Source organism: Gorilla gorilla, chromosome 1 (assembly GCF_029281585.2).
Source record: "Gorilla gorilla gorilla isolate KB3781 chromosome 1, NHGRI_mGorGor1-v2.1_pri, whole genome shotgun sequence".
NCBI lineage: Eukaryota > Metazoa > Chordata > Mammalia > Primates > Hominidae > Gorilla > Gorilla gorilla.
The window spans coordinates 9,527,335-9,548,959 of NC_073224.2; the positions used below are offsets into that span (position 1 = coordinate 9,527,335).

Sequence of the window (21,625 nt, forward strand, 5' to 3'; positions counted from 1 at the left end):
AATATGAAATTCATTTGGTCTGATAGTTTTATAAAACATGGATCAGGGAGGAAAGCTGGGTAGGCCAAAGCAGTCTTATGGGAGTTCCTGGTTAAAATAACTTGTAGCTGTTACAAATAATGCCATTGGCTGCCAGCATTCTCTGGCACCATATCAACTGGGAGAAATGTGATTGACACAAGTTGAATGCATTAGTATCCCTAATGTCAGTCTTAATCTGATGTCTTTTGGGATTAAGACAGTCTGTTTCTTCTGTTAGTCATCTTATTTGCTAAACCATTAAACGAATTCACTGCATGTTTACTGGATGTCAGGAGTTGGTAGCAGTTTTAGAAACCTTCTCTAATACAAAGATTATTAAGACCCAGCCCTGACTTCAAGAGTTCAAGGTATAGTTGAGGAAACTGACAGAGAACAGAAAACAATAATAGAATTAAGATGCACAGTGGTGTAAATGGGCACAGGCTTATAGCAGCTCAGAGCAGGAGCACTGGAGTGATTAGTAAGGGGAGGGAGTGGAGAGTGGTTAAGGAATGCTTCCAGAGGACTGACTCCTAGACTCTGAAAGGATCCATGGAGTTAGAGTTGGATGAGGCTGGAAAAGGCATTGTAGACAGAGACACAGAGGCCAGGGACAGAATGGTGAGTTCAAGGAGTAAGAAGCAGTTCTCATCAATAGACGACGAAAGAATTTAGATGTGACCCGAATTTGAGGAAAGATGTAGGGATCAGACTGACAAACCCCATGGGAGCCTTATCACAGACCTTGGTTTAGCTGAAGGTTTCATAACATTGGCTGGTCTATAGGAGGCGCCCAGTAAATATTTGTGGAAGGGAGAAGGACGAGCAGCGGGACATGATTGAAGGGTTTCAGCAAAGGAACTGCGTGGCCAGATTTTCTTTTTTTTTTTTCCTGCATGTTTACAAATGTTACTGTTTTTTATTGTATGCACTATACATAAAACATTTGAAGAAAACAATTTTTAAAACCCCACACAATTCTAACCCCTGAGTTAGATTTGGGATATCACAAACGAAACATTTTACTCAGTGTACATTCAATTTTACCTCAGTCACTGTTGCTGTAGTGTGAGTTTTTCTCAACTCGTTGAACCATATGATTGAAACGTGATGTTTCCTTTGCCTTTCATTCACTTTTTGTATATACGACCATGGCTATGATGATAGGGAACATTTATAGGGTGATTCAATTTAGGAAGCAATAGATGAAGCCTAATAGGTAAAAACAAAAAACAAAACCCAAGGACTACAAAACTGAGTAAGACCTAAGTAGTCTGTACCATCTTTGGAATCTTAGAAAACTCAGATAATGTTACATATTCATTTTTTTTATTTTATGGAAGAAAATGTAAGGTTTAAACTGGGAAATGATTTGTTCAGTGCTGCACTTACTACTACGCAGTGTGGAGGGGGTTAGTAATAAAGCTTCATTCTCAGGATTGAAGTAACAAATTACTTACCAAGGACAGTGCCCAGCACATCATGCTTAATACATAGTGATTTTCTCCTTCCATTTGTGATTAGAGTTTCCTGAAGGGAAAAGTAGAGCTCAAATGGTGAGTGTCCAAAAAAAAAATATGACATTAGAGATTTCTCATAAATTGTGGAAACATATTTAGAGAATCTATCAAAACTATAGTAAATCTCATCTCACGTATCAAAGCAGAATAATTGGTCTTTGGTGGAGGTGGTCTGGCTGATGTTTGGACTCGGCAAGAAAGATTGCTACAACTGTTGAATAACATTTGGTTTGTGTGTAGAAGTGTTGGTCCATGATGACATCTACACAGATTATTTTCCATTGTTAAATTAACATTTTCTATAAGCAGTCTTTGTTCTAATACATGCGCCTCTGAAGTTGAAGCTGAAAGTGTTATGACCAGTTTCACTTTAAATGAAGGTACCTTTAAGTCTGAAATGAGCCGGTGCTTCCAGGGTTAGGCTGTTGAATACAAATACATACAAGTTTGATTTTTGTTTTTGGCTTAAGATGATAAAATTACTTTTAACGGGGTTTTATTAAATTATATTCAATAAATAACTAAATTGTGATTTCACAGTTAAATTCATTATAAAAGTCCCTGTCCCATTCTTAAGAATGGATAAGTGTAAAAGAAATGTAATTTCATTTACCTTTTGAATTAAGCTAAAAGAATACTTTAGTAACCTAATTGTGATTTTTAAAAAAATAATTTCAACTTTTATTTTAGATTCAGGGGGCACATGTGCAGGTGTGTTGCATGGGCATATTGCATGATAGTGAGCTTTGGGGTGTGATGAATCCCATCACCCTGGTAGTGAACATGGTACCCAACAGTTTTTCACCCCTTGCCCTACCTCCCTCTCTAGTAGTGCCAGTGTCTGTCATTGCCATCTTTATGCCCATGAGTACCCAGTGTTTAGTTCCCACTTATAAGTGAGAACATTGGGTGTTTGGTTCGATAGATTCTCTAAATATTTCTTTCCACAATTTATGAGAAATCTGTAATTGCTGGGTTTGGTTTTCTGTTTCTGCATTGATTTTCTTAGGAGAATGGCCTCTAGCTGCATTCATGTTGCCACAAAGGACATGATGTCATTCTTTTTTATGGCTGCATACTATTCCATGGTATATATATATACCACATTTTTTTAGCTCACTGTTGATGGGCACTTAGGTTGATTCTATTTCTTTGCTATTGTGAATAGTACTGTGATGAACACGTGAGTGCATGTGTGTTTTTGGTAGAATGACTTATTTTCTTTGGGTATATACCCAGTAATGGGATTGTTGGCTCAAATGGTAGTTCTGAGCTCCTCTCCAAACTGCTTTCAACAGTGGGTTAACCAATTTACATTCCCACCAATAGTGTATAAGTGTTCCCTTTTCTCCACAGCTTCACCAACATTTGTTATTTTTGGACTTTTTAGTAATAGCCATTCTGACTGGTGTAAGATGGTTTCTCGTTGTGGTTTTGATTTGCATTTCTCTGATTAGTGATGTGGAGCATTTAAAAGCTTTGTTGGCTGCTGGTAATCTCTTCTCTTCAAATGTGTCTGCTCATGTCTTTGGCCCACTTTTTACTTGGGTTATCTGCTTATTGAATTGCTTAAGTTCCTTGTAGATTCTGGGTATTAGACCTTTGTCAGATGCATAGTTTGTGAATATTTTCTCCCATTCTGTAGGTCGTTTGTTTACTTTCTTGATAGTTTCTCTTGCTGTGCAGAAACTCTTTAGTTTAGGTCCCACTTGTCAATTTTTGTTTTTGTTGCAATTGCTGTTGAAGACTTAGTCATATGTTCTTTCCGAAAGCTGATGTCCAGAATGGTGTTTCTTAGGTTTTCTTCTAGGGTGCATAAAGTCTGTGGTCCTACATTTAAATTTTTAATCTTTGAATTAATTTTTATATATGGTGCAAGGTAGGTGTCTTCTGCATATGGCTAGCCAGCCGTCCTAGCACCGTTTATTGAACAGGATGTCTTTTGCTCATTGCTTATTTTTGTATGACCACTTTTCTATGTGTAGGCAAGGTTGGGAGAATGAGCATCAGGGTGATGTAATAATCCAGGGAAGAGATAACAGTGGTAGCCAGAAGTCAGGGGGAGCTCAGGTGGTGGCTTGTGATAGGGTACCTGAAGGCTATAATATTAAGAAGATAAAATTAGCAGGATTTGTGAAACAAGGACACAATTTGTGAAACAAGAGACACAAAGATACTCAGGTTTGACTTTAAAAAGAAGTGATATTTTTCAGGCTTTTTTCCAGTTCAGAGCCAGTATTAACAGAAACATTCGTAACTGTGATCACGGAATTCTAGAAATGAAACAAGGTCTAATTTTAACTTGGTCATCTTTTTTTTTTTTTTTTTTTGAGACGGAGTCTCGCTCTGTCGCCCAGGCTGGAGTGCAGTGGCATGATCTCAGCTCACTGCAAGCTCCGCCTTCCGAGTTCACGCCATTCTCCTGCCTCCGCCTCCCGAGTAGCTGGGACTACAGGCGCCCGCCACCAGGCCTGGCTAATTTTTTGTATTTTTAGTAGAGACGGGGTTTCACCGTGTTAGCCAGGACGGTCTCCATCTCCTGACCTCGTGATCCTACCGCCTTGGCCTCCCAAAGTGCTGGGATTACAGGCATGAGCCACCGTGCCCGGCCTTAACTTGCTCATCTTATCCACTCAGTTGTAGACAATGAAAAGATGGTTTCATGGAAAAGGAGTTCATTTTGTCTTGAGATTTTAATGTAAGCTATGTATTCAAGATCTAGAAAATCTCCTTCATTATATTACTCTAATGTCAGAAATGATTTACTGCATTTTCTATAAGAGCTGCACTAAAATGGCAGAGCAGTGGTCAATAGCATTAATATTTTAATGCAATGTTGTTCTGTGCCCTTAAGGTGTCTACTGATCAATGGCCAAGTTTCACATATACGTTCCCACTAAATGAGCCTTACATTTACTGAGCAGATATTCCATTACAACTGATGAGTCAATGAGTCTTTAATAAAGGTTTTTATCTTTGGCTAATAACATGATTTTATCTGTCATTACCTGTTAGTAATCTGGCTTTCTTTTTCCAAAAATATGAATAAAATATTTTTGCCATTAAGCACTTCACAGTTGATAACCAGATATTCTGCAGACTTCATTGGCATAAAAGAAGCACAAAAATGGGTCGCTTTCTCTGAGGTAATGGGGCAGTCGCCATAGGAAGAGGTGTATTTGAGCCAAGCTTGGAGGATGAGCGGCTCTCAGGAAGCTGAGTGTGGAGGGGAGGCTCGCGTAGCCAGTGATGCCCAGACACATGTTGGCATGGTGTTCATTGTTTCAGAGGTCTAGCAATGTACATAACTGTGACAGGCTGGGGTTCAGGGAGAGACATGGAGGCTAGAAAGGCAGACAGAAAAACAGCTGAGGGAAAGCCTTGTGTGCCTTTATTCAAGGGCAGTGAGAAACCATCGCAAGTTTTTATGTAGAGAAATGACGTGATCACATGCAAGTTTTAGGAAGATCTCTCTCAAAGCAGTTTAGAAGATGAAAGGTACACTGCAGGCAGCGGGGAAGCCAGTTAGAAAGCCATTGCATAATCCAGGTAATGGTTCCAGGCAGTTACAGTATGCCGAGGGAGGCTTTAAGAGTCCATTTATTGGGGTTAAATGAAATAACTAGTCTCCTGTTGGCCATTCACTGCCTGACAAGATCACTCATGAGTTTTGGCCCTTGTAATAAAGTCTTGGGTTAGTCAAGCACATTTTTTTTCTGGCGTGACAGGCCCTGGAGTTAGTGGCTTCACACTGGGCACATTGTAATCTCCCAATAACTACTGTCCATTTACCTGCTCTGATAATGGGAGTTGATGACTAAGAGCCATTGGGCTGGATTCAGAATTAGTGTCCTAGAGTTAACCCAAGAGGGGACACAGGGATGCCCTCATTTGCTACCTCACCTCCTATAAGGAAACTGGGACCCACAGAGCCTGATAGTATAAGATGAATCTATCTACTTTCCCAGACTTACTCATAGGCTATTTCAAAAAGTGAGCTTGGAAATAGGTTATTTGGAATTTGGAACATAGCATTCATTAGAAACAAGAGGAACGTGCCTGGTATGGTGACCCTTTGTGCCTCAGAGGCAACCCTGGCTTCAGAACATGAAGCAAGAGAAACATGGAGGAAATCAAAAAGTGGCTGTTGTCTCAGCTGAAGGATCTCAGTTGCCACAGAACATTCTCTAACACAGGTGTGAGTATTTTAGGTTTGACGGTGCTACGGGAACGCCTTAAGAGACACCAGCTTCTTCTACAGTCCTCTCTCCCTGCCAAGTATGAGAAGCAGCCATGTAAAAGTAAAAAGAGCATCAGACTTATCAAGAGATCTGGGTGCAGTCTTCAGTGTTACCTGAACCCAAGACCTTTGCCAGTTTTTACTGTGCTATGCTGCCTCGCCACAAACAGTAGATACTCAGTAACGTCATTGTCTGTATCTCTTAAGGGCAGATATTCTTGTTTCTGTGTGTGGAGCAGCATGTTATGGTTGCCTAATGTGAAGAATCTATGGAGAGCCAGCCAGCCAGATCAGGTTGTGACTCCTGTCCCCTTGGTGATGGTGACGGCCATGGTGGATTTGACAGATCTGGCTGGCCAGCCCAGCCATCCACCATCACCCCTACAGCTTGAGAGAGTCCTTCCCAAAGCTTTGTTTTCTGCCAGAGAGGGTGGCTGCCTTTGCCCTACTATGATTTCAAACAAGTAAGATCATGCTTTGTAGACATGAGATGCTTTCTTTTAAGTTTAACAAAAACCACATGGAGTTTTCTGCTCTAGGGAGTTTTTTGCATCCCTTCAGTGGATAATCCTGCCTTCTTGCTCTGCCAAAGTCTTCACTTCCCCCCCAACCACACATACCGCCATGATTACTTTCTACTTTTAAAAGCAAAGAAGTAATTTCTACAGTATGGTACAAGCTGATATATGATACAGGAAAAGAAAAACTAGAGCAGGTAAGGGAATTGGGTTGTTACTTTTAATAGGGCATTGAGGTTAGACCTGAATGAGAAAGTGAGATTTGACTGAAACTCAAAGGCGATGAGGGAGGTTGTCATAGTAAACGGGGCGGAAGGGCAGAGAGAACAGCCAGTGCACAGGCCTTGAGGTAGGAGTGTGTGTGCAGCCAGACAGGAGGCCAGCCTGGTGGAGCAGCAGCAATGAGGGAAACTGGGAAATGAGAGGGAACAGGTGGGATTCTGTGAAGCTATTGCTTCTCTACCTGTGATGAAGGACCAGTTTTTCTTTTCCTTCGTAATCTATTGCAGACCAGTATTTTCATAAAATCTAGTGAAAATAAATTATTAGAAAAATGAAGGGCTGGGTGCAGTGGCTTACGCCTGTAATTCCATGGGAGGTCAAGGAGGAAGGATTGCTCGAGCCCAGGAGTTCAAGACCAGCCTGGGTAGCATGGCGAAACTCCATCTCTACAAGAAATACAGAAAATTAGCCAGTGTGGTGGTACATGCCTGTAGCCCCAGCTACCTGGGAAGCTAAGGGGTGGGAGGATCACCCAAACCTGGGAGGTTGAGGCTGCAGTGAGTTGTGATCATGCCACTGCACACCAGCCTTGGTGGCAGAGTGAGACCCTGTCTTTTTTTTTTTTTTAAAGCCCAATGTTTTATTATTAGAGTCACGTAAAATTACCCTTACCAAATTAGTAAAAAACATTTCTAAATATTGACTTTGTTTCCTGACTCATGTCGTCATGGACTGGTAACCCACAGTGTGCACTGGCACCAATGCGGGGACTATACTTTTAATTGCACTTGGGGAGTTAGAAGGACCTGGCCTTCACTCAGGCAAAGTGGGGAGCTGTTGTGATGTTTCAAACAGAACATGTCATCTGACATATTTTAAGTGAATCACTCTGGCTAGAGGGTGGAGTGCAGGGGGCCTGGAGAAAGAATCAGGGAGACCAGTTGTGAGACTATTACATTTTACAGGTGAGAGGTAATGATGGCTCAGACCAGAATGGTAGCACTGGAAAAGGTAAAAAGTGGTTGATTCTGGGTAGTTTTTAAGGTGGAGCCCGCAGAATTTCCTGGTGGATTGGATGGCAAGTGTAAAGGAAAGAGTGAAGTCAAGGATGACTCTGAGGCTTCAACTTGGATAAGTCAAAAGATGAGTTACTGTCAGCTGAGAGTGGGAATGCTCTAGCCGAGATGGAACAGGTTGAGGGGAAGATCAAGCATTCTGTTTTCTGGATTTTGAATTAGACTTTCATAAGAGATCTAATCAAGTGCAAAATGCTCAAGCATTATGATGTTGCCTAAAGACCAGTGACTTAATGGGACTCAGTGTTAGAGAGTGTCTGAGGAGTCCTTTAAATATATCCTCTCATTTATAACCCTTCACCATCCAAGGCAGGGGATATTACTCTGAAAGGGTGTAAGGCAGTCAGTTTAAATGCTTCCATCAGTGGTGGTACTCTCAAGTTAAACTCTCCCCTATTTGGAAATTATTCTACCCCCCCCCCTTTTTTTTAAACCTAGATACAAATAAGAGAACTGTTTTCTCATTTCAAAGATACCAAATTTGGATGACCTTAAATTCCATGAGGCAGCTATAGAATTGGTTAGAATTTAAGAGCAATCTGGCTGTATCATCTGCCACCCTTTTGGTTGCCAGGATTAATTTGGCTTCTCTGATTGCTAATGGTTATAGAATTTATTAGCAAACCTTAGTAATACCAAACATACAACAGTTTTTGATATTTTCCTGTAGTGAAAAAAACTAAGATACAAAAGTGGGTAGAGATCATAAGACCTGTTCTTTAAATATATGATACATATATATTTACCACATAGCAAAGACTGAAAGGAAATAGATTAAAAATTTACGTGTGATCATTTGGGTAGAGAAACTATAAACGGTACCTTCTCTCTTATATTTTTGGTTTATAATAAAAACAAGTTTTACTCCAATAATTAGCAATAATAATAACCATTTGTTAAAGAAATGAGCACAGCAGATGTTTCAGCACTTCCCTCTCTCTGGCCTGCACAGCTCACCATCTGCTACCTGGATATGCTGATGACCAGTGAGGAGCGCCGGAAGCAGCTGAGGGACCAGTACTGCTTTGAATGTGACTGTTTCCGTTGCCAAACCCAGGACAAGGTATGTAGTATGGAACCAGATTGAAACACCTCCACGGCAAAATCTCAATGATCTTCAGAGAACTCTGCCTTGATTTCATAAACCCAAAAGTAATGACCCTCAGTACATGGTAGGAAACAGATAAATAAGATAACTCATTGAACTGCATATATTTTGTTTCCTGGAACTTTTGTCACCCACCAAGCTGATATTTAACCGATTTAACCAAAGGTAAGGATCTGTGGAGTTTAGAGTCAAGTGGGAATGTAGGCATTAAATATTTAATTAAAAGGATGGGTGAAGGCCAGAGTGCTAGTAGAACATATGTAGTAAGCGGGTTGAATTACGTTATGATTGACAAGTTATTGCTCGGTAAACAACATACCAAGTTTTACCTAGTTTATTTCTTTAAAAATGTTTTTTAAAATAAAATCAGGTTTGTTGAGGTACAATTTACATGCAAAAAATTTACCCTACTTAGTGAGGCAGTTCTATGATTTCAACAAATGCAGTCATGAAACTGCCATCAAAATCAAGATACAGAATGGTTTCATTTCCCAAAAAAGTGCCCTCATGTCCCTTTATAGTCAACCCTACCACCCCTGCCCCAACCCCTGATAACCGCTGATCTGTTTTTTATCGTTATAGTTTTTTCCTTTTGTTTTTAGTTGACACATAATAATTGCACATATTTGTGGGATACAGAGTGATACTTAATTATGTGTATACTATGTGTAGTATCAAATCAGCGTAATTAGCATATCTATCACCTCATATATTTATCATTTCTTTATGTCATGAATATTCAAAATCCTCTTTTAGCGTTTTGAGAATATACAATAAAATAAAGTGAACCATATCCCCCTACAGTGCTGCAGATGAGCAGATTCGTTCCTCCTAAGTTTGTGTTCATTAACCAACCTCTCCCCACCTTCTTAGCCTCTAGTACCCACAGTTCTGCTCTCTACTTCCATGAAATCAATTTTTTTTTATTCCCACATATGAGTGAGAACATGGAGTATTTTATCTTTCTGCACCTGACTGACTTTGCTTAACATAGTGTCCTCTAGGCCCATCCATGTTGCCATGAATGACAGAATATCATTTTCATGACTGAATAATATTCCGTTGTGTATGTATGCCACATTTTCTTTATCCATTTTTCCATTGATGGACATATAGGTTGATTTCATCTTAGTTTTTGTGAATAGTGCTGCTGTAATAAACATGGGGCTGCAGGAATCCCTTGAATATACTGATTTTCTATCCTTTGGATAAATACCCAGTACTGTAATTGCTAGATTGTATGGTAGTTCTATTTTTAGTTTTTTGAGAACCCCTCACGCTGTTTTCCATAATGGCTATACTATTAGGTGGGTGCAAAAGTTATTGCAGTTTTTGCCATTAAAAGTAATGGCAGTGGCCTCATTGTAGAGGCCTTTCACCTCCTCGGTTAAATTTATTCCTAGGTGTCTTTTTTTGGGAGTGGGTAGCTATTAATTTTAATGGCAAAAACCACAATTACTTTTGCACCAGCCTAGTATGAGAGTATGTTTTCTCCACATCCTTGCCAGCATTTGTTATTTTTATTTTTTTTTTGGTCTTTTTGATAATAGTCATTCTCATTGGGGTGAGATGACACCTCATTTTGGTTTTGATTTGCATTTTCCTGATGGTTGCTGATAAGCATTTTTATTGGCCTTCTCTATATGTGTTAGATAAATATTTATTTAGATCCTTTGCCCTCTTTTGAATTGGAATATTTGTGATATTTTTGCTGTTGAGTTGTTTGAATTCCTTGTATATTCTGGATATTAGTTCCTTTTTGAATGCATAATTTGCAAATATTTTCTGCCATTTTATAGGTTGTCTCTTCACTCTGTTGAGTGTTTCCTTTGCTCTGCAGAAGCATTTTGGTTTAATACAGTCTCATTTGTCTATTTTTGTTTTTGTTGCTTGTGCTTTTGTGGTCTCAGCCATAAAATCTTTGCCTAGACCAATGTTCTGAAGTGTTTCCCCTATGTTTTCTTTTTTTTTTTTTAATTATAATTTAAGTTCTAGGGTACGTATGCACAACATGCAGGTTTGTTACATATGTATACATGTGCCATGTTGGTGTGCTGCACCCATTAACTCGTCATTTACATTAGGTATATCTCCTAATGCTATCCCTCCCCCCTCCCCCCACACCACAACAGGCCCCGGTGTGTGATGTTCCCCTTCCTGTGTCCATGTGTTCTCATTGTTCAATTCCCACCTATGACTGGGAACATGTGGTGTTTGGTTTTTTGTCCTTGCGATAGTTTGCTGAGAATGATGGTTTCCAGTTTCATCCATGTCCCTACAAAGCGCTTGAGCTCATCCTTTTTTATGGCTCCATAGTATTCCATGGTGTATATGTGCCACATTTTCTTAATCCAGTATATCATTGTTGGACATTTGGGTTGGTTCCAAGTCTTTGTTGTTGTGAATAGTGCTGCAGTAAACATACGTGTGCATGTGTCTTTATAGCAGCATGACTTATAATCCTTTGGGTATATACCCAGTAATGGGATGACTGGGTCAAATGGTATTTCTAGTTCTAGATCCCTGAGGAATCGCCACACTGTTTTCCATGATGGTTGAACTAGTTTACAGTCCCACCAACAGTGTAAAAGTGTTCCTGTTTTCTTTTAGTATTATAGTTTCCAGGCTCACAGTAGTTAATTAATTTTGGTTGATTTTTCTGTGTGGTGACAGATAAGGGTTTAGTTTCATTCTTCTGCACGTGGATATCCACTTTTCTGATGACAAATAATTGAAGAGGTGTCCTTTCCCCACTGTGTGTTCTTGGTGCCTTTGTTGACAATCAGTTGCCTATAAATAATGTGTATTTAATTGTGCATTTTCTGTTCTGTTCCATTGGTCTATATGTCTGTTTTTATACCAATTCCATGTTTTTTTTGTTAGTATAACTTTGTGGGATATTTTGAAGTTAGGTAGTGTGATACCTCCAGCTTTGTTCTTTTTGCTCAGTATTGCCTTGGCTATTTGGGGTCTTTTGTGTTTTCATGTTAATTTTAGGATCATTAGTTTTATTTCTTGAAGAATATCATTGGTATTTTAATAGGGATTGCATTGAATCTGTAGATTGCTTTGGATAGTATCATCATTTAACAATATTAATTCTTCCAATTAATGAGCATGGTATGCCTTTCCATTTGTGTTCTCTTCAGTTTCTTTTATCAGTGTTTTATAGTTCTCATTGCAGAGGCCTTTCACCTCCTTGGTTAAATTTACTCCTAGGTGTCTTTTTTTGGGGAGTGGGTAGCTAGTGTAAATGGGATTACTTTCTTGATTTCTGTTTCAGGTAGTTCATTATTGGTGTATAGAAACACTGCTGATTCTTGCATGTTGATTTTGTATCTTGCAGCTTTACTGAATTTATCAGTTCTAAGGGTATTTTGGTGGAGTCTTTTAGTTTCTCCATATATAAGGTCATGTTGTCTGCAAAGGGAGGACAATGTGATTTCTTCCAAGTTAAATGCTCTTTATTGCTTTTTAAACATTTTTATTGATATATGATAGTTGTACATATTTGTGTAGTATATGTGGTATTTTGATACCAGCATACAATGTGTAATGATCAGATCTGGGTAACTGGGAGATCCATCTCCTCAAAAATTTATTTATGTTGGGAACATTCTAAATTTTCTCTTCTAGCTATTTTGAAATATACAGTAAACTATTGTTAACTATAGTTGCCCTATTGTGCAGCTGAACACTAGATCTTACTCCTCCTATTGAGCTGTAATCTTGTATGCATTAACCAACCCCTCTTAATCCCTCTGCCTACTACTCTTTCCAGCCTCAAAACCACTATTGTATTCACTATCTCTATAAAATCACCTTCTTTTTAGTTCCCATGTATGAGTGAGAACATGAGATATGTCTTTCTGTGCCTGGCATATTTCACATAATGTAATGTCTTTAAGTTCCATCCATGTTGCTACAAATGACAGGATTTTATTACTTTTTATAGAGGAAATATATTCAGTTGTGTGTGTGTGTGTATGTGTGTATATATATATATATATATATATATGGCATTTTTTTTTTTTTTTTTACTTATTGATGGACATTTAGGTTGACCCATGCCTTGGCTATTTTGAATAGTGCAGCAATAAACATGGGAGTGCAGATATCTCTTTGATATTCTGATTTCCTTTCTTTTTGGATCTATATCCAACGTTTGGATTGTTTGGTTATATGGTAGTTGCGTTTTTAGTTTCTTGAGGAACCTCCTTACTGTTGTCCATAGTGGTTGTACTAATTGACATTCCACCAACAATGTGTGAGCCTTCCCCTTTCTCCACATCCTTGCCAGCATTTGTTATTTTCTTACTTTTTTATAGTAGCCATTTTAACTGGGGAGATGATAGCTCATTGTGGTTTTAATTTGCATTTCCCTGACCATTAATGTTATTGAACTTTTTTTATATATCTGTTGGCCATTTCTATGAATTCAGCATATTTTGCCTGTTCTTAATTGGGTTGTTTTTTGCTATTGAGTTTGAGTTCCTATATATTGTGATTATTAATCTCTTGTCCAATGAATACTTTGCAAATTTTTTTTTCAAGTCTATAGGTTGTTTCTTCATTGATTATTTTCTTTGCTGTGCAGAAGCTTTCTAGCTTGATTTGATCTCATGTTTCTATATTTGCTTTGGTTGCCTGTGCTTTTGAGGTCTTGCTCAATAAATAGTTGCCCAGCTCAATGTCTGAAGTGTTTACCCAATGTTTTCTTATAGTAGTTTCATGGTTTTAGGTCTTATATTCAAATATTTAAGCTGTTTTGATATGACTTTTGTATATGGGGAGAGATAGGGGTCTAGTTTTATTCTTTTGCATATGGGCTATCTAGATTTTCCTTTCTCAATGTATTTTCTTGATGACTTTCTTGAAACTCCATTGACTAAATGTGTGGATTTGTTTCTACGTTCTTTCATGTGTTCCATTGGTCTATGTGTCCATTTTTATGCTAGTACCATGCTTACTTTGCTTTTTGTAATTTTATAGAGCATTTTCAAGTCAGGTAACGTGATGCCTCCAGCTTTGTTCCTTTTGTCCAGGATTGCTTTTGTTGTTCCATACGAATTTCCGGATTGCCTTTTTCTTTTCATGTGCAGAGTGTCATTGATATTTTGATATGGATTACATTGAAAATGTAGATTGCTTTGGATAGTACGGTCATTTTAACAGTATTCTTCCAATCCACATGGGCTATCTTTCCAATTTATTATGTTCTCTTCAATTTCTTTTATCAATGCTTTATACTTTTATTGTAGAGATCTCACTTTTATTAAGTTTAGTCCTAGGTGTTTATGCTATTTTATTGTAGCTGTTGCAAATGGGATTGCTTTCTTTATTTATTTTCAGATGTTTGCTGTTGGCATATAGAAATGCTACTGATTTTTGTATGTTGATTTTGTATCCTGCGACTTGACTGAATTTATCAGTTTAACAGTTTTTGTTGGAGTCTCTTGGTTCTAGATGTAAGATCATGTTGTCTGTGAACAAGGCTAACTTGAATTCTTCCTTTCTAATTTGAATGCCCTTTAATTTTTTCTCCTGTCTAATTGCTCTGGCTAGGAATTCCAGTACTGTGTTGAGTAAAAGTGGTGAAAGTGGACATCTTTGTCTTGTTCCACGTGGTAAAGGAGGGGCTTTCAGTTTTTCCCAATTAAGTGTGATGCTAGCTTGGGGTTTGTCATATATGGCCATTATTTTCTGAAGTATGTTTCCCTCATACCCAGTTTGTTAAGATTTTTTTCATCATGAAGGCATATTGAATTTTATTGAAAGTTTTTTTCAGCATCTATTGAAATGATCATATGGTTTTGTCATTGATTCTGTTAATGTGATGTATCACCTTTATTGATTTACATATGTTCAACCATCCTTCCATCCCTGAGATGAATCCTGCTTGATTATGATGAATGATCTTTTTAATGTTGAATTTGGTTTGCCAGTATTTTGTTGGAAAAAAAGTGTGTCTATGCTAATCAGTGATATTGACCTTTAGTTTTTTGTTGTTGTGTCTTTGTCTAGTTTTAGTATCAGGGTAATGCTGGTTTTATATAATGCTGGTTTTATATATATACTTTGGAAGTATTTCCTCCTCCTAATTTTTCTGGAATAGTGGGAGTAGAATTGGTATTCATTCTTTTTTAAATGTTTGGTAGAATTCAGCAGTGAAGCCATCAGGTCCTAGGCTTTTCTTTGATGGGAGACTTTATTACTGTTTCTATCTCATTACTTGCTATTGTTCTGTTCGCGTTTTCTGTTTTCTTCACGGTTTAATCTTGGTAGTTTGTGTGTGACTGGGAATTTATCCATTTCTTCTAGGTTTTCCAATTTATTGGCATACAGTTGTTCCTAACAGTCTCTAATCATGCTTTGAATTTCTGGGGAATCTGGTATAATGTCCCCTTTTTCCTCACTGATTTTACTTATTTGAGTCTTTTTCTTTCTTGGTTAGTCTAGCAAGTCATTTATTAATTTTGTTTATCTTTTCAAAAAACTTTTTGTTTCATTGATCTTTTGTATTGTATTGTTCTTTAATCTCTATTTTGTTTAGATCTGTTTGGATCTTTATTTCTTACCTTCTACTAATTTTGATGTTGGTTTATTCTTGTTTTTCTAGTTCCTTGAGATACATTGTTAGACTTTTTAACTTGAAATCTTCCTACCTCTTTTATATAGGTGTTTATTGCTATAAACTTCCATCTTTAACACTACTTTTGCTGTAACCCATACATTTTGATATGTTGTATTTCCGTTTTCATTTGTTTGAAGAAAGTTTTTGATCTTTTTCTCAATTTCTTCACTGACCCAAGCAGCATGTTTAATTTGCATGTTTTTGCAGCCAAAGTTTCTTTTACTGATTTCTAGTTTTATTTAATTGCAGTCTGAAAAGATACCTGATATGATCTCAATTTCTAAAAATTTGTTAAGCCTTGTTTAGAGGACTAATGTGTCATTTATCTTGGAGAATGTTCCATTTACTGATGAGATGAAAGTATATTCTACAGGTGTTGGATGTATGTTCTGTAAACATCTGCTGGGTTCCTTTGTGGTACAGATTAAGTGTGATATTTTTCTGTAGATTTTCTGTCTAGATGATCTGTCCACTGCTGAAGTCCCCAACTATTACTGTATTGGGGTCTCTCTGTCTATTTAGCCCTAATAATATTTGTCTTGTATATCTGGGTGCTCCAGTTTGGGCGCATATATGTTTATAATGGTTATATCCTATCGCTGAATTGATGTTTTTATCATTATATAATGACCTTTTGTGTCTCTCTTTGTTTTTTGACTTAATGTCTATTTTGTGTGATACACTACAGCTACTCCTGCTCAGCTTTGGCTTCTGTTTGCATGGAGTATTGTTTTTCATCCCTTCACTTTTTTTTTCTGAGATGGAGTCTCACTCTATCACCACGCTGGAGTGCAGTGGCGTGATCTCAGCTCACCGCAGCCTCCAGCTCCCTGGGTCAAGGGATTCTCCGGCCTCAGCTTCCTGAGTAGCTGGGATTACAGGCACGTGCCACCATGCCCAGCTGATTTTTATATTTTTAGTAGAGACAGGGTTTCATCATATTGGCCAGGATAGTCTCGATCTCCTGACCTCGTGATCTGCCCACCTCGGCCTCCCAAAGTGCTGGGATTACAGGCGTGAGCCACCATGCCTGGCCATCCCTTCACTTTTAATCTGTCTTTACAATTGAAGTGAGTTTTTTCGTAGGCAGCATATAGTTAGATTCTTTTTGTTGTTGTTGTTCCTACCTATCCAGCCAATCTTTTAATTGGGGGAATTTAAACCATTTACATTTATGGTTATTTATATAAGAGGACTTAGTCCTGACATTTTAAAAATTGTTTTCTGATTGTTTTGTAAATCCTTTGTTCTCCTCTTCCTCTTGTATTGTTTGCCTTTACAGTTTGGTGGTTTTCTGTAGTGATAACATTTGATTCCCTTCTTTTTCCCATTTGTGTATCTGTTCTATCAGTGAGTTCTCTACTTTGGTGTGTTTTCATGATGGCAAATATTGTCCTTTTGCTGCTGGATATAAGACTCTCCTAAGAATTTTTTTTAGAGCTGGTCTAGTGGTGATAAATTCCTTTGGTTTTGGCTGTTATTTCGTTAAATAGGTTTTCTCTGACTTCAAATTATTTTATTTTAAAAAAAAATTTGTGGGTACATAGTAGGGGCATATATTTATGGAGTACATGAGATGTTTTGATACAAGGATGCAATGTGAAATAAGCATGTTAAGGAAAATATGGTATCCATCCCCTCAAGCATTTATCCTTTGAGTTACAAACAATCCGATTACATTTTTTAAGTTATCTTAAAACATACAACTAGGTAATCATTGACTATAGTCACCCTACTGTGCTATCAAATAGTAGGTCTTACCCATTCTTTCTATTTCTGTTGTACCCATTAACCATCCTCACCTCCCCTGTAAACCACCTACATTTGCAGCCTCTGGGAAGCCTCCTTCTACTCTCTCTGTCCATGAGTTCAATTGGTTTGATTTTTGGACACCACAAATAAGTAAGAACATGTGATTTTTTAGTAATAAATAAGTAAATAAATAAGAACATGTGATTTTTCTTAGATACCACAAATAAGTAAGAACATATGTTTGTCTTTCTGAGACTGGTATTTCACTTAATAGAAGAACCTTCATTTCCATCCATGTTGTTACGAATGACTGGATCTCATTTTTTTCTGGCTGAATAGTACTCCATTGTGTATATGTACCACATTTTCTTTATGCATTCATCTGCTGATGGACGTTTAGTTTGCTTCCAAATCTTAGCTATTGTGAACAGTGCTGCAACAAACATAGGAGTGCAGATACCTCTTCGATAAGCTGATTTCCTTTGTTTTGGGTATATACCCAGCAGTAGGATTGCTGGATCCTATGGTAGTTATATTTTTAGTTTCTTGAGGAACCTCCAAACAGTTTTCCATAGTGGTTGTATTAATTTACATTCCCATCAACAGCGTACAAGGGTTCCCTTTTCTCCACATCCTCACCAGCATTTGTTACTGCTTGTCTTTATTATAAGCCATTTTAACTGGGGTGAGATGATACCTCATTGTGGTTTTGATTTGCATTTCTCTGACAGTGATATTGAACACCTTTTCATATGTCTGTATGCCATGTGTATGTCTTCTTTTGAGCAATGTCTATTCACATCTTTTGTCCGTCTTTTGATCAGATTATTAGATTTGTTTTTTCTATAGATTTGTTTGAGCTCTTTGTATATTCTGATGATTAACCCCTTGTCAGATGGGTAGCTTGCAAATATTTTCTCCCATTCCGTGGGTTGTCTCTTCGCTTTGCTGATTGTTTCCTCTGCTATGCAGAAGCTTTTTAACTTGATGTGATCCCATTTGTCCATGTTTTCTTTGGTTGCCTGTGTTTATAGGGTATTGCTCAAAATATCTTTGCCCAGCCCAGTGTCCTGGAGATTTTCCTTAATATTTTCTTGTAGTGGTTTTATAGTTTGAGGTCTTAGATTTAAGTCTTTAATCCGTTTGATTTTATTTTTGTATATGGTGAGAGATAGTGGTGTAGTTTCATTCTTTTGCATATGGCTATCCAGTTTTTCCCCCATCATTTATTGAAGAGACTGTCTTTTCTATGTTCTTGGCACTTTTATCAAAAATGAGTTCACCATAGGTGTGTATATTTGTTTCTGGGTTTTCTATTGTGTTCCATTGTTCCATGTTTCTGCTTTTATGCAGACCTGAAGCCAGCACAGTGCTGGGTCTCGCCCAAGACCTGCTGTAACCACTCCCTGGCTGCTGACTGTGTTTGCTCAAGGGTCTGGGGCTCTACGATCAGCAGGTGGCAAAGCCAGCAAGGCCTATGTCCTTCCCTTCAGGGCCATGAGGTCCCCCAGGCCCCAGGTGGGTCCAGAAGTACTGTCTGGGAGTCAGACCTTAAAAGTCTACCTGGTATTCTTTTGTATTACGACTGAGCTGGCACTAAAACTGTAAGACTCAATCTTTCTCAGTCTTCCCTCCTTTTTCCAAAGGCACAGGAGCCTCACCCCGCAGCCACCTTTACCCCTGGCCACATGGAGTATTGCCAGACTACTGCCAACATTCCCTTGAGGCTCAAGGTCTCTAAAGTCAGCTCGTGGTGATTGTTGCAGGGATTTGGGACTCTCTCGTCAGGGTAGAGGACTGCCCTCTGGCCGAAGGCAGGCCCAGAAATGCTAAGACTCAAGTCTTGTAGTCAGGGACCCCAGGAACCCATTCTTGGGGTTCTTAGTACCTAAGATGTTGGTAGTTGAGTCCCTTTTATTTTTCTCTCTGCTTTTCTCAAACAGAAGGAGTTTTGCCCTGTAGCTACCACAGCTGGTTATGTGCTGAGTCTCACCTGAAGCCAGCAAGTCCCGGAGACTCACCCAAGGCCTTTGATGTAATACATGGGTGTCACTGCTGGTTATTCGGGGCCCAAGGGCTCTTCAGTTAGCATGTGATGAATGCTGGCAGGACTGGGTCCTTTCCTTCAAGGCAGCAGCTTCCCTTCCGGCTCAGAGTATGTCTAGAAATGTCATCTGGGAGCTATGGTCTGGAATGGGGGCCTCACGACTCTGCTGGTGCCCTCTCCTGCTGTGGCTGAGCTGGTATCCAAGATGCAGGACAAAGTCCTCCCTACTCTTCCCTGTCCTCTCCTCAAGCAGAAGGAAGGGTTCTCTTTTGGAGCCAGGTGCTGTGCACCCTGGGGCCAGGGGAGGGGTGATGCCAGAACTCTCTCGGCTGTCCCAGCTGGTGCCTCAGTATGTCGCATGCCCCATAAGTCCGCTGTCTCTGGGCCTAGTTCAGCTGTAGGACTTGCCTACGAGTTGCAGTCGTTATGGCCTAGACTGCCTTTCAGGTTTACTTAGAGACCAACAGCACTGTGGCCCTCAGTGGTGAGGTTTGCAGGCACTCAAGTTCGGACCTCTGGGATTGGAGATTGCCCCCTGGCTAGGGCTAGTTTAAATGCTCCCTCTGTGGGCAACATCAGGTGAGTTTGGTTTGGTTTTCCTTTCTCCTCTAACAGGACAGCACTGAGTTCAGTGCCTCACAATTGCTGTATTCTTCCTTGTATGAGTCTGTTTTCACACTGCTATGAAGATATTACCTGAGACTGGGTAATTTACAAAGAAGAGAGTTTTAATTGTCTCACAGTTCCACATGGTTAGGGAGGCCTCAGGAAACTTAAAATCATAGTGAAGAGGAAGAGGCATGTCTTACATGGTGGCAGATGAGAGAGAAAACGAAGAGCAAAGGGGAAAGAGCCCCTTATAAAACCATGAGATCTCATGAGAACTCACCTCCTCTCAGGAAAACAGCCCCCATGATCCAATCACCTCCCACCAGGTTCCTCCCTTGACCTGTGAGAATTGTGGGGATTACAATTCAAGATGTACTTCCCATAATCCCCACATGACCTGGATGTGAGACATGGAGTCAACATTTGCAGCCTGACGATGTGGTAGAAAAGAAAAACCCGTATTCTGGGGAGAAATTCAAGCTGGCTACAGAAATTTGCATAAGAAACAAGGAGCCAAATGTTAATCACCAAGACAGTGGGGAAAATGTCTCTAGGGCATCTCAGAGACTTTCACAGCAGCCCCTCCCATCACAGGCCCAGAGGCCTAGGAGGTAAAAAATGGTTTTATGGGCAGGGTCCAGGGCCCCCCTGCAGTGTGCAGCCTCAGGACTTGGGGCATCCCAACTGCTCCAGCTGTGGCTAAAAGAGGCCAAGGTACAGCTCAGGCTGTTATTTCAGGGGATGCAAGCCCCAGTTACAATTCCAGATGAGATTTGGGTAAGGACACAGAGCCAAACTATATCATCCCTTCCCTAGCACCCAGAGATGCTCCTGTCACCACGCACCACTGCTGGGGGTCAGGGAGAGGTGGCACTGGCGATTCAGGACAGTTTGTTCTATCTCTTCAGTGCCCCTTTTCGCAATAGGAAGTTAAAACCCAGTACTGTGAATGCTCATCTGGCATTTGGTTCTCATGAAGGTGTTTTTTTTCTGTGTGGATTGTTGTTAACTTGGTGTCCTTGTGGGGGTGGGAGCAATTGGTGAAGCTTTCTATTCCAGCATCTTGCTCTGCCTGTTTTCTCTGACTTTTATAATTTCTTCTCCTTTTGGAAATTTCGGTATTTGAATACTTTTTACTTTATGATGTCCGATATGTCACTTAGGCTTTCTTCATTCCTTTTTGTTAGATTTTCACCTTTTTTGGACTGTGTTATTTCAAAAGCTCTGCCTTCAATTCAGAAATTCCTTCTTCATGATCTAGCCTATTGTTGAAGCTTCTCAATTATATTTTTTAATTTCGTTCATTGAATTCTTCAGTCTTAGGATTTCTCTTTGGTTCTTTTTATGATATCTCTTTGAATTTATTCAGATCATTAACTGCTTTTCTGAGTTTTTCATATTGTTTACCTGTGTTCTCTTGTATATCACTGAGTTTCCTTGAGGTCATTATTTTGCATTTTGTTTCAAGCATATCATAGATTTCCTTTTCTTTGATATCTTTTTCTGAAGAATTATTGTGTTCTTTTGTAGGTGTCATGTTTTCTTTTTCACATTTCTTGTGTCCTTACGTCTGTGTATCTGGTGTCATAATTGCTTCTTCTAAGTTTTTGGATTGGCTTTCATAGAGAATGACTTTTTCATGTAGATATATTTACAGTATTTGTTGGGTAGAGTTCTTTAGCTCTGATTTTGGGTAGGAACAGTACTATGGTCTTCATATTATTTCTTTGTCCATAATCAGTGTCAGCAGTGATCACAGGTTCTTTAGTGGCTTAGGCTGTGATTGTTAGTGGAGGCTTGGGCAACCTTTGCTGGGGATGGAGACACCAGGTGGGCTGGTTCTTAGGCCCCTTGTTGGCACATGTAGGTACTGGTGAT

General features: G+C 39.1%; 1 protein-coding gene across 5 annotated transcripts in view; it reads left to right on the top strand.

The window, feature by feature from the left end:
- Positions 1 to 21,625, top strand: part of SMYD3 (SET and MYND domain containing 3) — a 753,414-nt gene that overhangs the window by 579,539 nt on the left and 152,250 nt on the right. For all 5 annotated transcript variants that reach the window (XM_019032483.4, XM_055373981.2, XM_055373976.2 and 2 more), the window contains one exon: positions 8,550 to 8,660. In XM_019032483.4, coding sequence (XP_018888028.3) covers positions 8,550 to 8,660 — 111 coding nt within the window. The remainder of the gene's footprint in view (positions 1 to 8,549; positions 8,661 to 21,625) is intronic.